This window comes from Sabethes cyaneus, chromosome 3, assembly GCF_943734655.1.
Source record: "Sabethes cyaneus chromosome 3, idSabCyanKW18_F2, whole genome shotgun sequence".
Taxonomy (NCBI): domain Eukaryota; kingdom Metazoa; phylum Arthropoda; class Insecta; order Diptera; family Culicidae; genus Sabethes; species Sabethes cyaneus.
In genome coordinates this window covers 169,220,641-169,240,230 of record NC_071355.1, presented here as the reverse complement: position 1 = coordinate 169,240,230, position 19,590 = coordinate 169,220,641, and the positions used below count along the sequence as shown (strand labels likewise).

Sequence of the window (19,590 nt, the reverse complement as noted above, 5' to 3'; positions counted from 1 at the left end):
TAAAACCAAGTATCTGTTTGCAGGGAAAACCGAGCTTAGTCAAGTTGGCATTCTATTGTAATGACGAATTTATATACCTCGGGTTGTTGATGACGTCGGAACCAAACGGCAGCAGAAAAATTGGTAGACGTATTCTGGCCGAAAACTGCTTACTACGGACTCCATAAGACCCTATGGGCAAGAAATGTTGACAACACTCGTCGGGGACTTGAAAGCACTGGTCGTTTTCAAACGTCATGTGCTTAGGACCATCTTTGGCGAGGTATGTGAAAACGGTGTATGAGACAGAACGAGTTGGCGCAGGTCTTCGGCGAACCCAGTATTCAGGACATGTTGTGAGAATGCCGGACAATAACCCGGCAAAAATGGTTTCCGCCTCGAATCCGGTTGGTACCAGACACAGAGCTACACAGTGTGCTAGATGGTTAGACCCTGGTTTGCTAGATGGTGAAGTGAGACCTGAAAAAAGTGCGGAATTTGAGAAATTGAAGACGGACAGTCATGAACCGAGTTTGTTGGCGGAACAAGCAGGTGAAATCTTCAGCACATCGCACCAGGATAAGAAGTTTTCGCTCAAATATGGCAAGTGCACGTATGTCTTTAGTAAGTAAGGTTACTGCGCAGACCTCGTAACAAGAAGACTGGCAGCTCTGCCAATATTCGGGAGACACTGATGGTAGCTCGCTCTGTCGGCCAAGGTGGTCTCTGGATGCATCTGTGTGAGTGAGTGCAAATATTCATACCGCCATGCTAACATAGTCGAACAAACACCAATACAGAATTTTGGCAAGCTTACTAATACTCATGCAAAATCTACCACCTTCGCAAATAGAAGCGTCGCTGATGCTGAGGTACGGCGTTTATATGGAAAAATAACACAGAGGCCAGTCTTGTTAATAATGGGTTCTTCGGTTACAGTCTCAATTCTGTAGAGGATTAGCATTTTGTACAACGTCACTTTTGTGCGGTGGCGTATGCGTCTTGATCGCAGCGTTAGGTAATAATAGGACCGACTTCCAGTTTGAATGCGTCTGTGAATGTCCTTACTCGTGGTGACCAGAAATCCTAAATATATGAACTCATCAACCATATCAAGTAAACTTGGAAGTCACTAAATTAGATAGTGACACAGATCGATCACGTTTTGATCAACTGCTACTTCTCAGAAATTAAGGATCCTATTGAAGAGCTAATGTAGACACAGACTACTACCTAGTGATATTTAGGATGCGTTCCAAATCCTCTGCTCTAAATAATATTCGGTACCAATGCCAGTGTCGGTCAAATTTCGTGCGGCCGGAGTAAACTGACGTTGCCGAAAATAATGGGTATTCACTCGAAGCTATGCTATCAACAGAAGGCGAGCTGGACAACCATCAACAGCAAAGCAGAGAAGGGTGATGGTTGATGGATGAGGAGAACGTTGCGTGGGCGACAAAGAGTACTACACGTCAGAATGACAGGTAGAAGATACAGCAAACTTAAACTTTCCGGCATAGTAATAAGGGAATGCTCCATTAACGAGAGCAGCGAACAATGAAACTCGATGTTTTGTTTTTTTTCTTTTTTTTCTCGCTATGTTCCTGCATTGAAATTTGACACTTTTGGAAGCGTTGACAGTTTTGGAAGCGCGATGTTATCCTCTGTCAAATACATAGCAAGGGATAGCACAACGCATCTCCTCGCATCGTAAGCGCCGCCAAAAAAGAGCAGCTGCCCGTGAAGTTGAAACAGCTTGAAGATCGTTCTCAGGAAATCAGAAACTAAACGCAGTTCGCAAAGGTCTTGAACCGCGCGTCGAAATGGGTCCCGAGGTGACTGAAAGGTGAAAGCAGCACTTTAACGAACATCTATTCACCACTCAGGCAAAAGAACCATGCTGGCGGGGAAAGCGATTTCGAGGGATCGACAAACGTGGAAGACCTTAATAATAATTGAACTTAAGTATGTCATCAAGCAATTAAAGTGTAATAAATTGGCTGGAAAGGACGGTATCGGAGTGGAGCTTAGTAAGATGTGTCCGGAAAAGTTGGTCACTAGTCTGCGCTGAATCATTGTAAGAACTTGTGCTGCAGAATAGCTACCGGAGAAGTAGAAAGGTGGGGTTATCTGTCCGATCTACAAGAATGGCGAGAAGCTAGTAGACTATATGATCACTGTTCGCAATGCCCCCTAGTCAACTTTCGCCGCCTCTCACCAATTGCCAACAGATTTGTGAGAAATTATTAAAGTTTCTCCGTTGAAAGACCATGACCATGAATACAAAGTTCTCACGCATTTGTTCATTGACTTCCTAGCTACATATGATACCATCAACCGCAAAGAGTTATGGAGAATGATGGACCACAACCAGAACGGGATACTGTGTGAGGATTTCGGGTGGATTGTCAGGTTCTTTTGAATCCCACAGAGGGCTTCGTCGACGTGATGGTCTCTCATGTTCAACATAGCGCTACAGAGTGTGATAAACCAAGCGGATATGAACACGCAGTGCGCGATCTTCAACAAATCTAGTAAATTCTACTACTTGACAATGACATGAATAATGTCGGCATTTGTGGCGGTGGTTTGAACAGGTACATCCGACCCCCCGGCACTTCGCCATTTTTCTGTGGATCAAATCTAAACATCAAAAGCACTGGGCGGGAAATCACTTCATAGAAATTCTTTGGAGCTGCCATTTGTTGTTTTGGGCCCAGCACCGAGGGGCTCATCAGTATGGGGGTATTGAGGAGAACGTGCTGCCTAATCCACAAGTACTGATACTGATGGCGGTACTGTCAAGTCATATGTGAGAGTGTATTGGTGACACCGGGCTGGGTGCACCAGACTAAATCACCAAACAGAGGATTGGATAGAAGGTGAATACATCAAACACAAAGTACATACTGGCCGGTGGAATCGAGGTCGAGCAGAGCTCCCAAGTAACGATTTTGGTTTTATTACACTCTTATGGTGGCATTTAAGACCAAAATTGATCTTGAAGACCACCATAAGAACCCAATAAAACTTATATTGTTGCTTGGGCTGCTTAGGTGGTAGTGTATCGTTGAGAGCCATGCCTCGTTTCACTGGTGATAACGGACAATGACACCAGCCATGAGATTCGGCAGTGTATTATCAAAGGAAGTCGTGCTTACTATGGGCGTCACAATCAATTGCGGTCGAACAGACTAAGTACTCGTACAAAGTGTAATCCAGACAAGACGCCTATTAGTTCGCTTATTCTCTTCGGCCATGAAACGTGGATAATGGTCGAGGAGAACCTACAAGTGCTCGGTGCAGGGCCCGGCATCATCGAAACAAGTAAATGAAACTGACTTTTTCTTGCCTTCGTTACATACACAAAGCGACTTGTTTTGTTTTTTGAACAGAACGTTTCAATCAAGCTTCAGCTGAAGTTGGTGACGGTTTCAAGTGACGACGAATGAAAGGTGATGATGAAGTGAAATCGGTTTTACTGACACTGATTGCAGCTAGTTCTGGAGCAAAGCGGTATGCTGAAAGTTGAGAGCTGAAACCGAAGATTCATTGCTTCATTGTTGAGTCACGATTTGTAATTGAAGGTGACGTTGTCGGGCCCCGGCTCGGAATTTTCGAGAATGCTAAGAACTATCTTCGGCAGCGGGCTCCATAGCCGCAAGGTTATCGAGTCTGCTTTGACAAGCGAGTGGTCGTGGGTTCGAATCTTAGTAGAATCAAGCCATTCGATGTCGTGACTTTAGCATGGGTTTATTCTCAGGCCCCTCCATTTACCCTTCCTTCATGCTGAATTCTATATTTACCCTCTGACGCCTCTTGGCAGTGCAAATGTCCCTCCTATAGTTAAGTTGGTCAGAGGTATGAATGAGTCCTCGCCAGGGATGGCTATAGTATGGGATAGTACTGGCAGCGAGGAATATGTGGGTAAAGTAGATCAAGCTTTGAAGGAAGGGTAAACCCCAATACACACAAGCACGCATAAAACTTAATAAGCATATCGCTCATTCAATAGCGATTATAGCTAAAAGAAATGCAGTGCAGGTTATACAGCAAACACCCGGGCGATATTACAATAGATCAACTATACTGGTCGCAGTAATGAGTCCACACATGAAAAAAAAAAAAATCTTCGGCAGCGTCATGAGAACGGACTATGGAGGCGGACGATGAACTCGTGAGCCATGAGCTCGTGCAGCATTACGGCGGGTATTCAAAAGCTGGCTAAAGCCGGCCGGCTAAGATGGGCAAGATTACCGAGCGGGATATTTAGACAAGGCAGATCTAGATCTAGCCAGAGAAGGTTTGTTCATCAGGATATGTGAAGACGGAAAGCCTACTAAATAAAAATTATAATGAGTGAATATTTAGATGATGTTTAGAAAAAGATTTGAGGCGATATTTAAATTCGTTTAAAAATAATGGAATATTTCAACCTGCAGCAGGCTCCCTTGTAAGTTGCAGCAATTTTGTAGTCGTACACATATCTATATAGTATACATTGACATATTTTGAAACACGCTGTGACAATAGCTGGAATGTTTTATGTTATATTATATTATATGATATATATGGCAAACAACTACAGAACTGAACTGTCAAAAAGTACTGACAGATTGATTAAACTGTGCTGACATACTCGGCAGTTCACTTGTAACAAATAATTGTTCAAATAGGAGGAACATTAACGTACTTGGAAGAAGCAGTATGCGGACAAGGAAAAAATTCGTGAGTTTGCTGCTCGTTTGAAAACATGATGACAGACAACTGACTGTTTTTTTAACGAAGCGAGGCTCTTTTTTTCGAAAAAAATACTGCTGATACCGGCACAGTGAAGAAATATATATTGCATTTCATTGATTGATTTCGCCAGTTCCAATACCAAGAGCATTTTATATGTTTTCAAAATGTTAGTGAGAAGAATATTAACCATACAAATAACCATATAATCTCAATAAGAGCGAATATTGAAACTTCATATGTCACCTTATATATAGCTAGATAGTACAATCATTCAGCTCAATTCTATTGATCAGTATGGGCAGTTAATAAATTGTGTCAACAATCGAGCGCTACAAAAGTAAATCAACCAGACTATCTCACTGGTGTCAGTACCTAACAACGCACCCTTCTGGCATACACACAATCCTTTAGTGTACGCTATCCTTTTTCTAGATGGGGAAAATCTCTAAGCTTCATGTTCACATCAGATGGAACGAGTCAGTTTGTTTTAATGTAGGAAATCAATTCAAAGCTCGCACAAACCAGACACAGCTTTCCACGGCGCTAGAGGAATGTGTGCTATGAAATACCCGTTCGAATCTATCTTTATCTACTAACTGACTGTCTTATTGGCTCAACAGATCCCATATTTTCTATCCTTTTTCTCCGATCCGCAAGAGACTTTAGCAAGTTCATGTGTCTCCGAACCTTTCTTATCTCTTTCGCTTCTTCAAAAGAGACTACTGACAACGGAGTGTTATATTGGGGCAATGAAGTTATCGGTACTTATATCATAACACATTTGGACATAAATCTTAATGCCACATATTGGAGCCCACTTATGCGCCATAATCGCCATCGCACTTCCCCCTTTGTAGTAATCGGAAGCTGTCTGGAGAAGATTTGGACGTCTATTCGTAGAATGCTTCTACTGTACAATAGAGTGTGTGTATGATGAAACCGTGAGACCGAAAACAATCCTGCCTAGTGGTTATTCTTTATTGGATCCTTTGCACTAGTGCCTGTTTAAGCAAAAGTTGCTCTTTTGAACGGTATTATTTCTTCTTGACTTCTCATTTCCGCTATGGTGCGCAAGGACAGCATAAAGACAGGGACTGAAATGATAACGAAAACAACCGAAAGCGACTTAAATTTAGATAAATTACCTCCAACCACTCGGCAAGTGAGCAGTATATCATCTCCTTCCTCCTTTGGTCCTATTATTGTACTATTTATGATGCGTCCCCATCGATCCAGTATCACCGGCGGCTCGGGTGGAACTGTGACGGCACGATCCCGGCACAAGGCGATGTTTATCGTGGTGTCAAAATCAATGGCGTTGAATGTTTTTCAGGTGTGATGATGAAAAATGAATGAAGCGTCGGATATTGGAGCGTCGTGATGGAACAGCAGACAGAGCATGATGGCAGCATCCGCAGCACGTGCGATTAGTTGTTTTGGTGCGATGCGAACGAGAAAGCAAACCATCTGGTTTAGGCAGGTAACTATGGGAAATTGATAAAACAGTTGATGATGGACGGGGGTTTATCGGCAGACAGCAGAATGTTTTGTTCGCTGTAGCGCAAACTAACGAGCTTAGAATTTGATGAGCTTTATTGGTGAATGGAGCCGAAATTTGATGCGTTTCATTACTCATTGAAGTAATTTATTTATATTAAAAAATGGAAAACTCTTCATTTAAGCAAAGTTGCCAACGTACGCTAACTAATTCAGTTATTCAGTAAGATAAATTTCGAATGCTTGAGTGACATTTTAAATTAGTTTTGCACGTCACTTTCAGAAGTGCAGAGAAAACGATTGTTAATAGCCATCGCTGCGGGATTTTTGAAAACCAATCAGTCGCTGTAGTCGTCGTTGAAAACGAAGTGAAATCTACCGTTACGACGTTTGTCATCTGCTTATTGATTGCGAGTCCGGGCGATTTTTTTTCGGGAAAAATGCTTTTATTCGTTATTCATTGCTGCCTGCCTGGCCACCCCCGGGGGTCATTCGGTCGCTGAATTCGAAACCAATATACTCACTAATGACGGTGAGATTGAAGCGAAAGCTTTGTGTTTGGCTGTTTTGGAAATCAACCCGGCACCGATAGATGCCTTGATCATGACGTTTAATTTCCTGGGGATGAAAAGACAAAAGAATGAAGAGATAAAAGAATAGCAGCCGGATGAATCTTTGCGACTAGTTTAATTATCAGAATGGTTCAACAACCTGTACTCTGAATTATTCCGTTTGTTTTATTAAAAACATATCTGTCGTATCTAGCGCGGAAAATAATTTTTAAAGAGGAGTTTTCTTAATAGTACTTTACGTCATTTTAAACAGAATAAAAAGGAGAACAAGTTATGGTACGGTAATTATACAAACTGTGAACCATGCTACCAATTATGCTAGATTTAATAGTACTGTGCACTCTAGTGTAGCATTATGGTGACGCACGTAGCAGTGCACAGCCGGCGTTGAAACTACTTACATTTAATTCCAAATACGCTGGGTCACTCTCAATGACGTAACGTGCTCGTATTCCGAAAACTTGAGGGGCGGACCAGTGCTGAGCGTCATCCAGAGACTTTCCACGGACGTCAAGACTGTGGATTAAAAGCTAGGGTGAGTGTTGAAGTTTCATTTTGCAAGTGATACTAATGACCAGCGGCTCTGACACCTGTCAATTGAAAAACTTTCTCATTATACTTCAAAGAGAATAAACCGGCTCACGTCTCTATAGAAAATAATTAATGAGGAAACTAGTTTAAATAGGCGAGTGCATGCACTGCTCGAACGGTCGAGAAGTGCTTTGGAAATTATGGATATTAGTATTTTGGTATGGTTATTTAATGATTTTGGTAGGCATCAGATATGTTAGTACTCATGTGTTTATCATACTTCTAACTTAATTGATCAGTTTCGTAACGGTCCGGGATGTGGATGAAAAATAATGATACAACTAAGTTTTCCAGTGCCTCGCGGAATAAACTCACCGCAAAAAACGCCGCTTTTGTGGATAATGTATAGAAATAAACTTTAAATGTCTTATTTTTTTTGTTAGAAAAACTTCTTTCTCTTAAATATGTACATCCTGCAATATATGAAAGACTTATAGACCACATAATTAGCTGTCTTCAAAAAAAAAATTTAATTTTCAATAATCCGATAATCCGATATTAGTAGCCAATTTTAGCAAATCGAATTTTAGTTTTTATAAGGTTTTCTGTCAGTGTTGAATTTCAGTTTGTTTTTTTTTATTGTTATGAAAATTTAGGATATCTTTTACAAGGATACCGATATAAGACAATTTATAATTTCAAAACATTGTCTTACCGAAAAGGACTAAACCGAGGGGCAAGACACTTCATAATATTATCATATATTAATATATTAGGCCCTATTAAAGCCTTATAAATGTATAATTTCATAGGGCTTTAGGCTATATTATTGGTGGGAACGGTAAATATATTAAGGCTGAAAAAATATTTCCATTGGGAAAAGTAATATACCTAAAAAAGAAGTCCATTAGCACAGCTTATGAGGAAACAAACAGTTTGGTCACATTTTGGTTACTCCTAAACGATGTTAATTGAATCTGGAAAGGCAAATTTGACATAATTAAGCAAATCTGCAACTGGAATTGAAACAATAAAGTGTTGTGGTTATTATAGCGTAACTATCAATTATGAGTAGCTCTACCGAATTGGGCAAGGTAGAACAAACAGATCATAATCGTATTTTCGAGCTATTAAACAATGGTTAATCCTTAATTATGTTTCGCAAGAATTGGATACAGCGACATATTCAACTACATTTTATTACAAGAACGCATTACAGCGTAATTGCACACGATCTGTGTTTTATATAAATTATAAAGTCGCCCGATGTGATCTGATTTTGTTACGCTATTTTTGGATGAACCATTCGTACAAATATTGTCTTTGCTTTAACATTACTGTATATTAACTTACACAATTTTCTGTAATTTTATGCCTTTTAATCAAATTTGAATATAGGTCTCACTTGGCCCCGGGGCAAGTGGCCCAAGTAACACTTGCAACATGTTTTTTAGAAAAATATACAGAAAACAGTTGCATTAAAATTATAAATAAGTTTCATGGAAAACAAGATGTTATAAAAATGTTTTATTTCTAACGCCGATGTTTTCAGCCAGAATGACAGGTTAAAGTTGTATTTCGGTTGTAAAGCGAAGCTTTTATCGATCATTTGAGTATTCGCGACTACGAAAGTAAAAGAGATTTTGAAGCCTATTCGCACTCACACGAAAACCCATGCCGAATTGTCAAAACCAGCAAAAATACTTCCTTCTCTTTTCTTCTCACACAAAAGTCAAATAAATACCAGCAACTCCGTAGTGGCGAATTGCCGGCATTGAACTGCGGGCGAAGCGATGACGATGAGTACAGCGCAGATCAATAACTTTGACACATTTTCGCAACATTGCAATATTTTATTGAGCTTAAATGTTCCAATTTATGAGTTTTCCGACTATTTTTTTGAGCGCAATTTAAGTTATTTCACAAATAAAAATTAACTGTGAATCAGTTGTAAGTTACGCAAAACAAAATGCATACAGCAAAGCTTTTCATTGGTTTCGAATTTTTCGGTTATCGGTGTGCTCATTTGTACGCAATCTTGTGTAAACATGGCCGATGACTGCGCCAAAATATAATGAAATAGATTATTATTTTTGTGTCGTAGAATGATTTTATGAATAGAAGGGACATATAACATAATTAATATAAAATATCCCACCGGTTTTCAAAGCGATTAGCATGTTTTGATGTCAAAAAATGATATTTATTTCGATTCCACTTAACTTTTGCGCTTAAATGTCTGTAATTATTTTGCTTTTAAATGTATAACTTCACGGAAATATCAGAAAAAGAATTCCTGTCAACAGCGCGATTAAGCTTTTCTGTTGGTACTACAAAAACCATGCAACGCATAGGCGTCACTTTGAAATATTTCACAAACATGTTACATTTTAGCTCGTTTCTTGCGTTGTTTCAGTCTTAATCCGGTCGTAACTAAGTATGTGTAAACGAAAGGTCAGCAATTCGATTTGTTTTAAATATGTTATCTACTCTTATTTAAAATCAAGTGTGTTACTTGGGTGGGACCTATTGCCATAATTTTGAAAATTCTCCAGATTCATTACATATAAATTGATAGGCTTTTTTCGTAATTAAACCTTCGAAGTGATACCACTAAAGAATTTCTGTGCTGAAAGAATTTTGAAATAACCATAGGTATAGATAACACAGTGGAATGAACCCTAACTATGCATGTTTAGGTCCTACTTGCCCCGGGATACCTTATAATAAGTTTCAAAATCGTTCGTTCAAAATCTGAACTCAATATAAAATTTAAGATGTTTTCTCTCTTCTATTCTTTTTGACTTGAGAACTTAATAAAAAATTCTGAAAAATCAAGTGTATTCAAAAATCAAGTGTATTCCAGTAATCGTATTTTAATTTTTGCGGAAATGCGTTCCAACTTAAATGAAACCGAATAGAAAGCGAAAAGAAAAATTTTTATGAAAAAATATTTTGAAATGCTTGGATTTAGTTTCATTATAACTTATAAGGTTACTAGCTGACCCGACAAACTTCGTATTGCCACAAATTAACCTGTGTTGTACATAAATCATGAATCTCGGATGATCTTTGTCACAATCTCGAGTTTTGCAAGCTCCCCAGTGGGCGGCGCTTCCGACGGCGGGTCACCGGCAACACTCGCGACCGTCTCGTCCTGAATGATCTAGTGTTACTATAGATAGTTTTTGTGGTCTTGTATTGACTAATGTTTTATGGAAGAGTCTCGAATTTCTCGAGTTCGATTAGTTTTTGAGTTTCGCAAAAATTTCTGTTTTATTTGTATGAGAATCCATATCCCCCTACCACAGGGGTGAGAGGTCTCTAACTATCGTAAAATAAATTCAAGACTCGAAAATGGCATGTGGGAGGCCAAATTTGGTTCCATTTGCTTGATTAGTTCTCAAGTTATAAGGAAATTTGAATTTCATTTGTATGGGAGCTCCCCTCTTAAAAGGGGGAGGGGTCGTAATTCACCATAGAAAAAATTTCTGCCATCTAAAACTCCCACATGCCAAATTTGGTTCCATTTGATTGATTAGTTCTCGAGATAAGAGGAAATTTGCATTTCATTTGTATGGAAGCCCACCCTCTTAAAGGGGAGATGGGCCATAACTCGCTTTCTAAAGAAGAGAGGGGTCTCATTTCACTATAGAAAAAAATCTTGCGTCCAAAACCACTTACATGTCAAATTTGGTTCCATTTGCTTGATTAGTTCTCGAGTTATGAGGAAATTTGTTTTCATTTGTATTGGAGCTCCCCCCCTCTTAAAGTGGGGAAATCCATAGAAAATATACCATAGAAAATATTCTTGCCTACAAAAACACCCACATGATAAATTTGGTTCCATTTTTTGATTAGTTCTCGAGTTATGAGGAAATTTGTATTTCATTTGTGTAGAAGCACTCCCTCTTAAAGTTGGGAGGGATCCTAATTCACCATAGAAAATATTTTTGCCTCCAGAAACCTCCACATGCCAAATTTGGTTCTATTTGCTTAATTAGTTCTCGAGTTATGAGGAAATTTGAATTTCATTTGTATAGGAACTCCCCCTCCTAAAGTGGATAGGGGTCCCAATTCATCATAGAAAAAATTTTGTCTCCAAAAACACCCACGTGCCAATTTTGGTTCCATTTGCTTGATTAGTTCTCGAGTTATGAGGAAATTTGTATTTCGTTTGTATAGGAGCCCCCCCCTCTTAAAGTTGGGAGGGGTCCTAATTCACCATAGAAAATATTCTTGCCCTCGAAAACTTTCACATGCCAAATTTGGTTTCATTTGCTTGATTAGCTCTCGAGTTATGAGGAAATTTGTATTTCATTTGTATAGGAGCCCCCCCTCCTAAAGTGAGGAGGGGTCCCAGTTCATCATAGAAAAAATTTTTGTCTCCAAAAACACCCATGTGTCAAATTTGGTTCCATTTGCTTGATTAGTTCTCGAGCTATGAGGAAATTTGTATTTCGTTTGTATATAAGCCCCCCCTCTTAAAGTGGGGAGGGGTTCTAATTCACCATAGAAAATATTTATGCCCTAGAAAACTTTCACATGCCAAATTTGGTTCCATTTGCTTGATTAATTCTCGAGTTATGAGAAAATTTGCATTTCATTTGTATAGGAGCCTCCCTTCCTAAAGTGGGAAGGGGTCCCAATTCATCATAGAAAAAAATTTTGTCTCCAAAAACACCCACGTGCCAAATTTTGTTCCATTTGCTCGATTAGTTCTCGAGTTATGAGGAAATTTGTATTTCGTTTGTATAGGAGCCCCCCCTCTTAAAGTGGGGAGGGGCCCTTATTCTCCATAGAAAATATTCTTGCCCTCGAAAACTTTCACATGCCAAATTTTGTTCCATTTGCTTGATTAGTTCTTCAGTTATGAAGAAATTTGTATTTCATGTGTATAGGATCCTCCCCTCCTAAAACGGGGAGGGGTCCCAATTCATCATAGAAAAAATTTGTGTCTCCAAAAACACCCACATGTCAAATTTGGTTCCATTTGCTTAATTACTTCTCGAGTTATGAGGAAAATTGTGTTTCTTTGGTACAGGAGCCCCCCCTTTTAAAGTGGGGAGGGATCCTAATTTACTATAGAAAATATTTTTGCCCTCGAAACCCTTCACATGCCATATTTGGTTCCATTTGCTTGATTAGTTCTCGAGTTATGAGGAAATTTGTATGGAAGCCCCCCCTTTTAAAGAGGAGAGGAGTTATAATTCCCCTTATAAAGAGGGGAGGGGTCTCAATTTACCATAGAATGAATTCTTGTCACCGAAAACACCCACATGCCAAATTTTGTTCTATTTGCTTGATTAGTTGTCGAGTTATGCAGAAATTTGTGTTTCATTTGTATGGGAGCCCCCCCTCTTAGTGGGGGGAGGGGTTTCTAACCATCACTAAAACCTTTCCTGGCCCCAAAAAACCTCTACATGCATATTTTCATGCCGATTGGTTCAGTAGTTTTCGATTCTATAAGGAACATACGGACAGACAGACAGACAGACAGACAGACAGACAGACAGACAGACAGACAGACAGACAGACAGAAATCCTTCTTTATAGGTATAGATAAGGTTACCTAATGGCCAAAAGTTTGTTATTAAAATTCTCTGTGCTGATATCGAAAATGGTGACCTTTTCAAAAATGCGATACAAAAGATGAAAGGCGTAATTGCAAATTGTAAATAAACCGAGTGATATATGAGATTGACCGGTTTCTTAATACTCACATCCAAACCCGACTCGAACCTAGATTTATTTGTTCACTAAGCCCGAACCCGACCCGAACCTGAATATTTTTTTCCGGCCAAACCCGAGCCCGACCCGAACCCGATACCTGTTGAAACTTTCAAAGCCGAAACGAACGGGTTTGGATTTATTTCGGGTCTTTCTTAGATTCTTTCTGGTAGACATCTTGATTGATAGTCAAACCAAGGGGATTGAATCTATCACTCAGTGTAGTCCAGGGATCTTAACTTTCGGCTCTTTATTCCAACTCTTTTCAATATTTCGTAGACGTACTGGTGGGAACAGTTGAACTTTTTTGCGGTATTCCCTTGGCTCACGGAATCGCCCGAGAAGTCCTTTTGGCTGGTGCTTTTCGCTTTTAAAATGTTGTACCATATACTTTTTGTGAAGATCTTTGTGAATTCGTAGAACGCGCTCGCAAAATGCTTCTTGTGTTGACGCCATTTGTGGCAAAACTGGCCAAGCATAAACAAAACAAAAAATACTGGCAGAAAGAGGACAGAAATAGCACATACACACTCTCATTTCTCTCTGAGCTCGTTTGTTGTTGTGCATGGCGGTCTCGAAAAAATCCCAAAATTTTAGTTGCCACCCGTTGTTCTTGAAAATGATTTCGGTTTTCTTGCAAAATATTGAAAGACAATAAGTTATTCAACACTAAACACTAAAATGACGTTATGCTTGGCATGACACTGTTATTTTTGCTTTCATCAAAGCATTGGTTAAAAAAACCTTTAAGCTTCGTTTGTAAAATTTAACCATCTACAAAAGCGTAGTTAGCGAATTGAAGGAGACCTATTCTCTAAAGTATTGTCTGACGTAATCAAAATTGACAAGTAAAAAATTGCACTGGATTGAGGAACATAAAATAGTAAAAGAAAGAGATGACACTCACGTTTATGGCAGATAAATTCAAATGTGAACGTAGAGTGCAAATTGACGATCTATCAAGGAAAAGTATTTTTGAATAACGGCTTATACAACCAACCCGTGTTGAAACTAATTCAGAATATAACTAGCTACTTTCCCTAACATGTTTTATCCATTCACAGGTGCTTTTTTTGGCTAGTTTCATCAAGGTTAGACTATAACGATTTAATGGTACGACTGACAGTATGCACATTAGAGTGTCCCAAAATAGCACTATGTCAGAAAACCCGGGACCCTAGCTTAGGGTGTCACAACAAAACTTTTATATGAGGTCAACATTGGATGACGCGATTTAGGGGTCGCACAATTGAGTTTTATGAAAAAATGGCATTTTTCAGGAGTAAATTCAAAAAAATATTTTTAGAAATGTTATAATAGATGAAACAAGGTACTTAACTATTTTTTTCACAATCATTGGGATCTGATACATTCATAAAAAAGTTATGGTGGCATGTCGGGAGTCACATATCGTTACAAAAATTTACTGAATTCGGGAAAAATTTAAAATTTTCGAAAATTCATTTAAATAAACGTCAAACGTCAAATGCCATTTTTTCATAAAACTCAAATGTGCGACCCCTAAATCGCGTCAACCAATGTTGACCTCATATAAAAGTTTTGTTGCGACACCCTAAACTATCATTTGAGGGTTGAGCCCCGGGTTTTCTGACATAGTGCTATTTTGGGAAACTAATGCACATGCAGGGGAATTTTATCAGAGTCAAGCAGTTCATTAGTTTGGGCCAACACGTTCTTGTTATTTGGCTGTTAGCATCCTAAATACTACAGACCATACACTAGTCGCAGAAAACCTGTATATTTTAATAACAAACAGATGTGAAGTAATTTACAGATCTTTACGATGATGTATTTCGATTGACAAACTTCATCCAGCAACTAAAATTCAAAAGATGACTGTGATGACGAAACTCTAAAAATGGTAAGTTTTTTTTACACTTTAAAATCCTTTGCAAATTGCTTATGCTCTACCAGTGAACTTTCCAACCGGTTTGCTAGGCTTTGTACCGAGCGCTTCAATCCTTATCTGTACTTTTTCTAACTGACTTGGTCGATAAGTCGGACGAAACTTTGCTATTACTCTCGCTCCCTCTGTCTCTCAGTGCGAACATACAGGAACTAGGTCCATTTTGTGCCAGCAGTGTTTTGATAGTAATGCTCGTAGAATGGAAAAGTTTTCCGTGATCTACCTTCGTTCCCGGGTTATGTACTCACATTGGCACTGACTGCTAGCTACCACGACACCGGCTGACTTGGTAACGCTTTGCCGAATTGCACTCGGTTTTTGGCACTGCACTTTTGTTACGTTTGCCGGCAAGTTTAGTTCGATGGAATAGTTTAGTTTGGCAAAAGCTGGGTGGTTTTTCACTCTTACAGATGTGTAGTTTGTTTCGATAAAGTGGAATTAGTTGAGACCAGAAGATCGGAGAAAAAATATTCCGGTTCGCATGCAGAGAAACAGATTACGACTGACGGTCACTTATATGGACTGCAGAGTGGCTTTATGTGCATGAGGGCAAACGAAAATAAATGAATGTGATGTATCTACTTGGGGTCACAAGTTCTCTGCAGATGAAGATTTACGTTAACTAGTTCATAATATGTGATATCTGTGCGAAACACCCTCATGTTGCTGTTTTTCGTAGTGTACCAATTTGGTATGCAATAGTTAAATACACAATTTCTAAAACTATCATATTTAGAACATGGAAGAAAAAGAACTGGAGAAAACGATAGAAGCCTCGACTCAAATATTTGTGACTGCTATAAATTTTACATTTCTGTTCGTTTGAATATTTACCGTCTAAATTGCTTATGAGCTTTTTTTACATCAGAAATTTTTTACATTTAATTCTACTGTTACCTATTGGAAATTCCCAAAATAATCACAAGCAAATGATTCGTATACCAAAATAGTAAAAACAAATGCACCTGCGCAAAAAAATTTCAGTAGATACGTATTTCGGCTTCCATAGAAAAGACATATAATTAAAAACATTGCTTAGTATTCCCATTTAACTTAAAATTGAATATATTCTAGAGATACCAATGTTTGCGTATTATTAACATATGAGCGTTCTGTTCATATTTCTGTTATTTTTTACGAAAATCTTCCAAAAGAAAGACAAAATCCAAAGTGACTCTGTTACCACTTTTTGAGCGTCGCCTTGTTCCAACTTCCATTTTACTTCTGTGATTGAGCATTTAGGGTTTGGGGATTAATAGTGATATGACCGTCTCGATTTTTTTAATCGCACATATAAAGATTTCTTCGTGAATAGAAAAATTTAAGAAATTTCTGACAATAATAGTTTAAGCAGTGGATTGGGACAACTAGCAACGGCCAGCAGCACTCACGATACGTGTATCACGTTTCTGGTTCCGAGCAGGAAATGAATTTTTTAGTCTACAAGCCATATAACTGAGCACGGAAATGGAAAGGAAAAATATGTCTTGTACGCCAGCTCATGCTTCCAATAGCCCGAAATATATGCTGTATGGCTGTATCGCTTTTGAGTTGGCAACCGCAACTGTGAATATTTTCACCGGAGGTGCATTATTTTGTGCAGCATGTATTAATCTTTTAAGACTTGAATTTACCGCGTGTGCTTGCTTGCGTCGGATTCAGCAACAGCAAGGGAAGATTGTGAACGTTATTCCTAAGGATCTATCTAGTGCTGGAAACCGTCAAATTGCAAGAGTTTAGTATTTTCAGGTACTTTTCGCAGTGTTTGTACAATATTTTTGACTTGTTTAAAATCTCTTTAATTTTGATTTTTTTAATTTAATAATATGTAAAATTTTACGTGTACGAATTTGGTATTAGGTCACCCGAACCTACGGTAAGGACAGCACTGGAACATCTCATATATGCTAGCATCTTTACTGTCTCTAGTGTGGTTGTAGCTTTCGTTTAAATTTCATGAGGTGTAAAATAACTTCTACTTCACTGCGGACTTTTAGCATTGAACCAGCTCGCTGTGTCTTTGGTAGTATACCGTTCGGTTCGATAGTATGTTTGTGATCCCTGTGATACCTCTGGTCTAGCTTTCACCTCGACCACTAGTGAGGACTAGCTAGAGATGAATGGATTTTACGAGTATTGTTTTGAAAGTGCCGAATGTAATGCATTGACGACATTTTGCGGATGCTTGAAATAGTTTCGTGTGATACGGAAATCCGGATGATTTCAGAGATGGAAAATAATCAGAATTGCATCACACGACCGATGCCGGGCAGTGGATTTAATTAAACTTGAAAGAGTATTTCCACACGGGACATACGAGTAGTCTTGTCATTTGACGCTGAGATCGTCAATCTTTTATTGCTTAATATTTTTAATGTCTTTTATCGCAATCTCATCTAAACTCTATTTGTTTTCGTAGTTAATTCAATTTTGTCTTAATTTAGTAAATCTCAAACTTGTCGTATTAATTACAACTTAATTAATTAAAAGTCATATGACTTGACATCATGAATTCATGTTTCAATATTTTGACGCAGAACTATGTCTTACCGCAGGGCGTCAATCCAAAATTTGGACGATAATAGCTCTTCCAATTTAGAACGAATTTTGATGGTTCGTGTATCATTCGATTCATAAATAATACAGTAACTGTATGGCTTTCCTGAAAAGATTGTTTCCCAATCGCTACATAATGAAAGTCAACGGAAACTTTCAAGTTAAAATTTTCACATACATTTCCCGTGTCCGATTACATTCACCAAGTTTGTGGTTGTGGCTGCTGCTGTTGCTTCATGACAGAGAAGCGAAATAAACTTGCGGCGGTTGCGTAGTCCTGCCTGCCTGGCATGTAAAGAACATTAAAATGACTTAAAAAGAAAAGCAAAGCCATTATCGTTTGGTTTTTTTGCTAACTACCTAACGCTGCAAACAGGCGACATATGCAGTCATGAACTGGCTAATGTAAATCAATTCTCGTGCTTTGAGCCTTGCAACCGGGGAATGAGAGAGCAGACAAAGGCGAATATGTTCAGATGGTAAAGAATGAAGATAAGTGGCATCTGCACGGCAAGTTTGCTTTTTGATAGGATTGTCAGCGCGGTCAAACGTATGCTAAATATAGTATGAATTGAATTTTGGTGAAGTCAAATCAATAAATGGGTCTTATTAATGCTAATAACATATTTAGCACTATTAGTTTTAAAATAATATGAAAATTCAATTTTTTCCTAGAATTTTGTTGAGATTTCTTTTCTAAATTACTTCTATGATTCGCTAATTGAGGATTCGTTAATTAGGTGTTCGTTAGTTCGGCCATGCGCCACTTTGAATGTCAACATTTTACTAAACTATTGAGTTTAGAAGTTTCAAACAACTGTCAGAAGGATCAATTAGCGAATCAGCTGGAGTGCAGTCGTGACCCAGTTAACGAATTCAGGCTGTACTCCGATTTTGGTAATGGTAAAAATATTTGTTTTTGGCATCACAAAATACACAAAATACATACCAAAAATACGATACAAATATTTAGCACTATTATTTATTTAACGCTATTTTATGCCACACATAAGTCAATATGGTGTGAAGTTTTCTTTATTATTCAAGGTTTCTTCACAAAAACCCGCCTAACGTAGTTCTAACGGGTGATAACTAAAATTTTGAAATTTTTTTGAGGCCCCTATACTCCACAACAAACGAGCTCAGAGAGAAATGAGAGTATGTATGTGTTAGCTCCTCTCTTTTTGTCAATGTTTTTTGTTTTGTTTATGCTTGCCTTGCTTTTGCTTAAAATGACGTCGAAACAACAAGCATTTCGAAAGCGCGTTGTACACTTCTACGAACTGTCATATAAATCTTGGCAAAAGGTGGTGGAAGACCAGCCAAAATTATGGACGCAGAAGGACATCGTTCTCTTTCTCGTTTCTTCAACAACAAGAGTTCTGTTTTGGATAGCAATTAAGATGCAGCAGACGAATGCTTGAAGAAAATTTTGATCCCGTTTCTACAAAAACATCATGCAGAAGGACAATACATTATCGCATTGAGCCAAAAAAACACAATCGTCTTTAAAGGAGTAATTTTTGTACTAGTTTCGAATAATTTTTTCAATTTATGTCATTCTTATTTAATTTTTATTACATCGATGTACCTTTTTATGTCCTTTTTGTATCAATTTGCATCATTTTTGTATCACACTTGGATCTTTTTGTCTCATTTTTGAATACATTTGTGTGAATTTATTGGGCCATTTTTGTATAATTTTTATTTTATTTTCGGACCAATAAATCCCAATATTATTCGTGTCAGTTTTGTGTCAATTAGCAATGGCACTTCACTGGATAATTTGAAGGATTTGGGAGAAGAAGAAACTATGGGAGCAGTAGATGGAAGTTTTGTCCCATCTTTAAAAAGGGTGATCAGGCGGGTGATTGCTGTAATTACCGCGGCATTACGCTGGTCAACACCACCCACAAGGTGCTTTCTCAGCTGTTGTTGTGTCATCTATCCTCAATAGCAAGAGAATTCGTAGGGCAGTATCAGGCGGGATTTATGGGGGCTCGTGCTACTACGGATCAAATTTTTACTCTCCGACAAATCCTCCAGAAATGTCGA

General features: G+C 38.5%; 1 protein-coding gene across 1 annotated transcript in view; it reads right to left on the bottom strand.

Moving 5' to 3' along the window:
• The window catches only part of LOC128740402 (uncharacterized), a 166,082-nt gene that overhangs the window by 22,590 nt on the left and 123,902 nt on the right, over positions 1 to 19,590 (bottom strand). The window contains exons 4-6 of the mRNA XM_053835943.1: positions 7,193 to 7,307; positions 6,744 to 6,837; positions 5,868 to 5,981 (exon numbers count right to left, since the gene is read on the bottom strand). Coding sequence (XP_053691918.1) covers positions 5,868 to 5,981; positions 6,744 to 6,837; positions 7,193 to 7,307 — 323 coding nt within the window. The remainder of the gene's footprint in view (positions 1 to 5,867; positions 5,982 to 6,743; positions 6,838 to 7,192; positions 7,308 to 19,590) is intronic.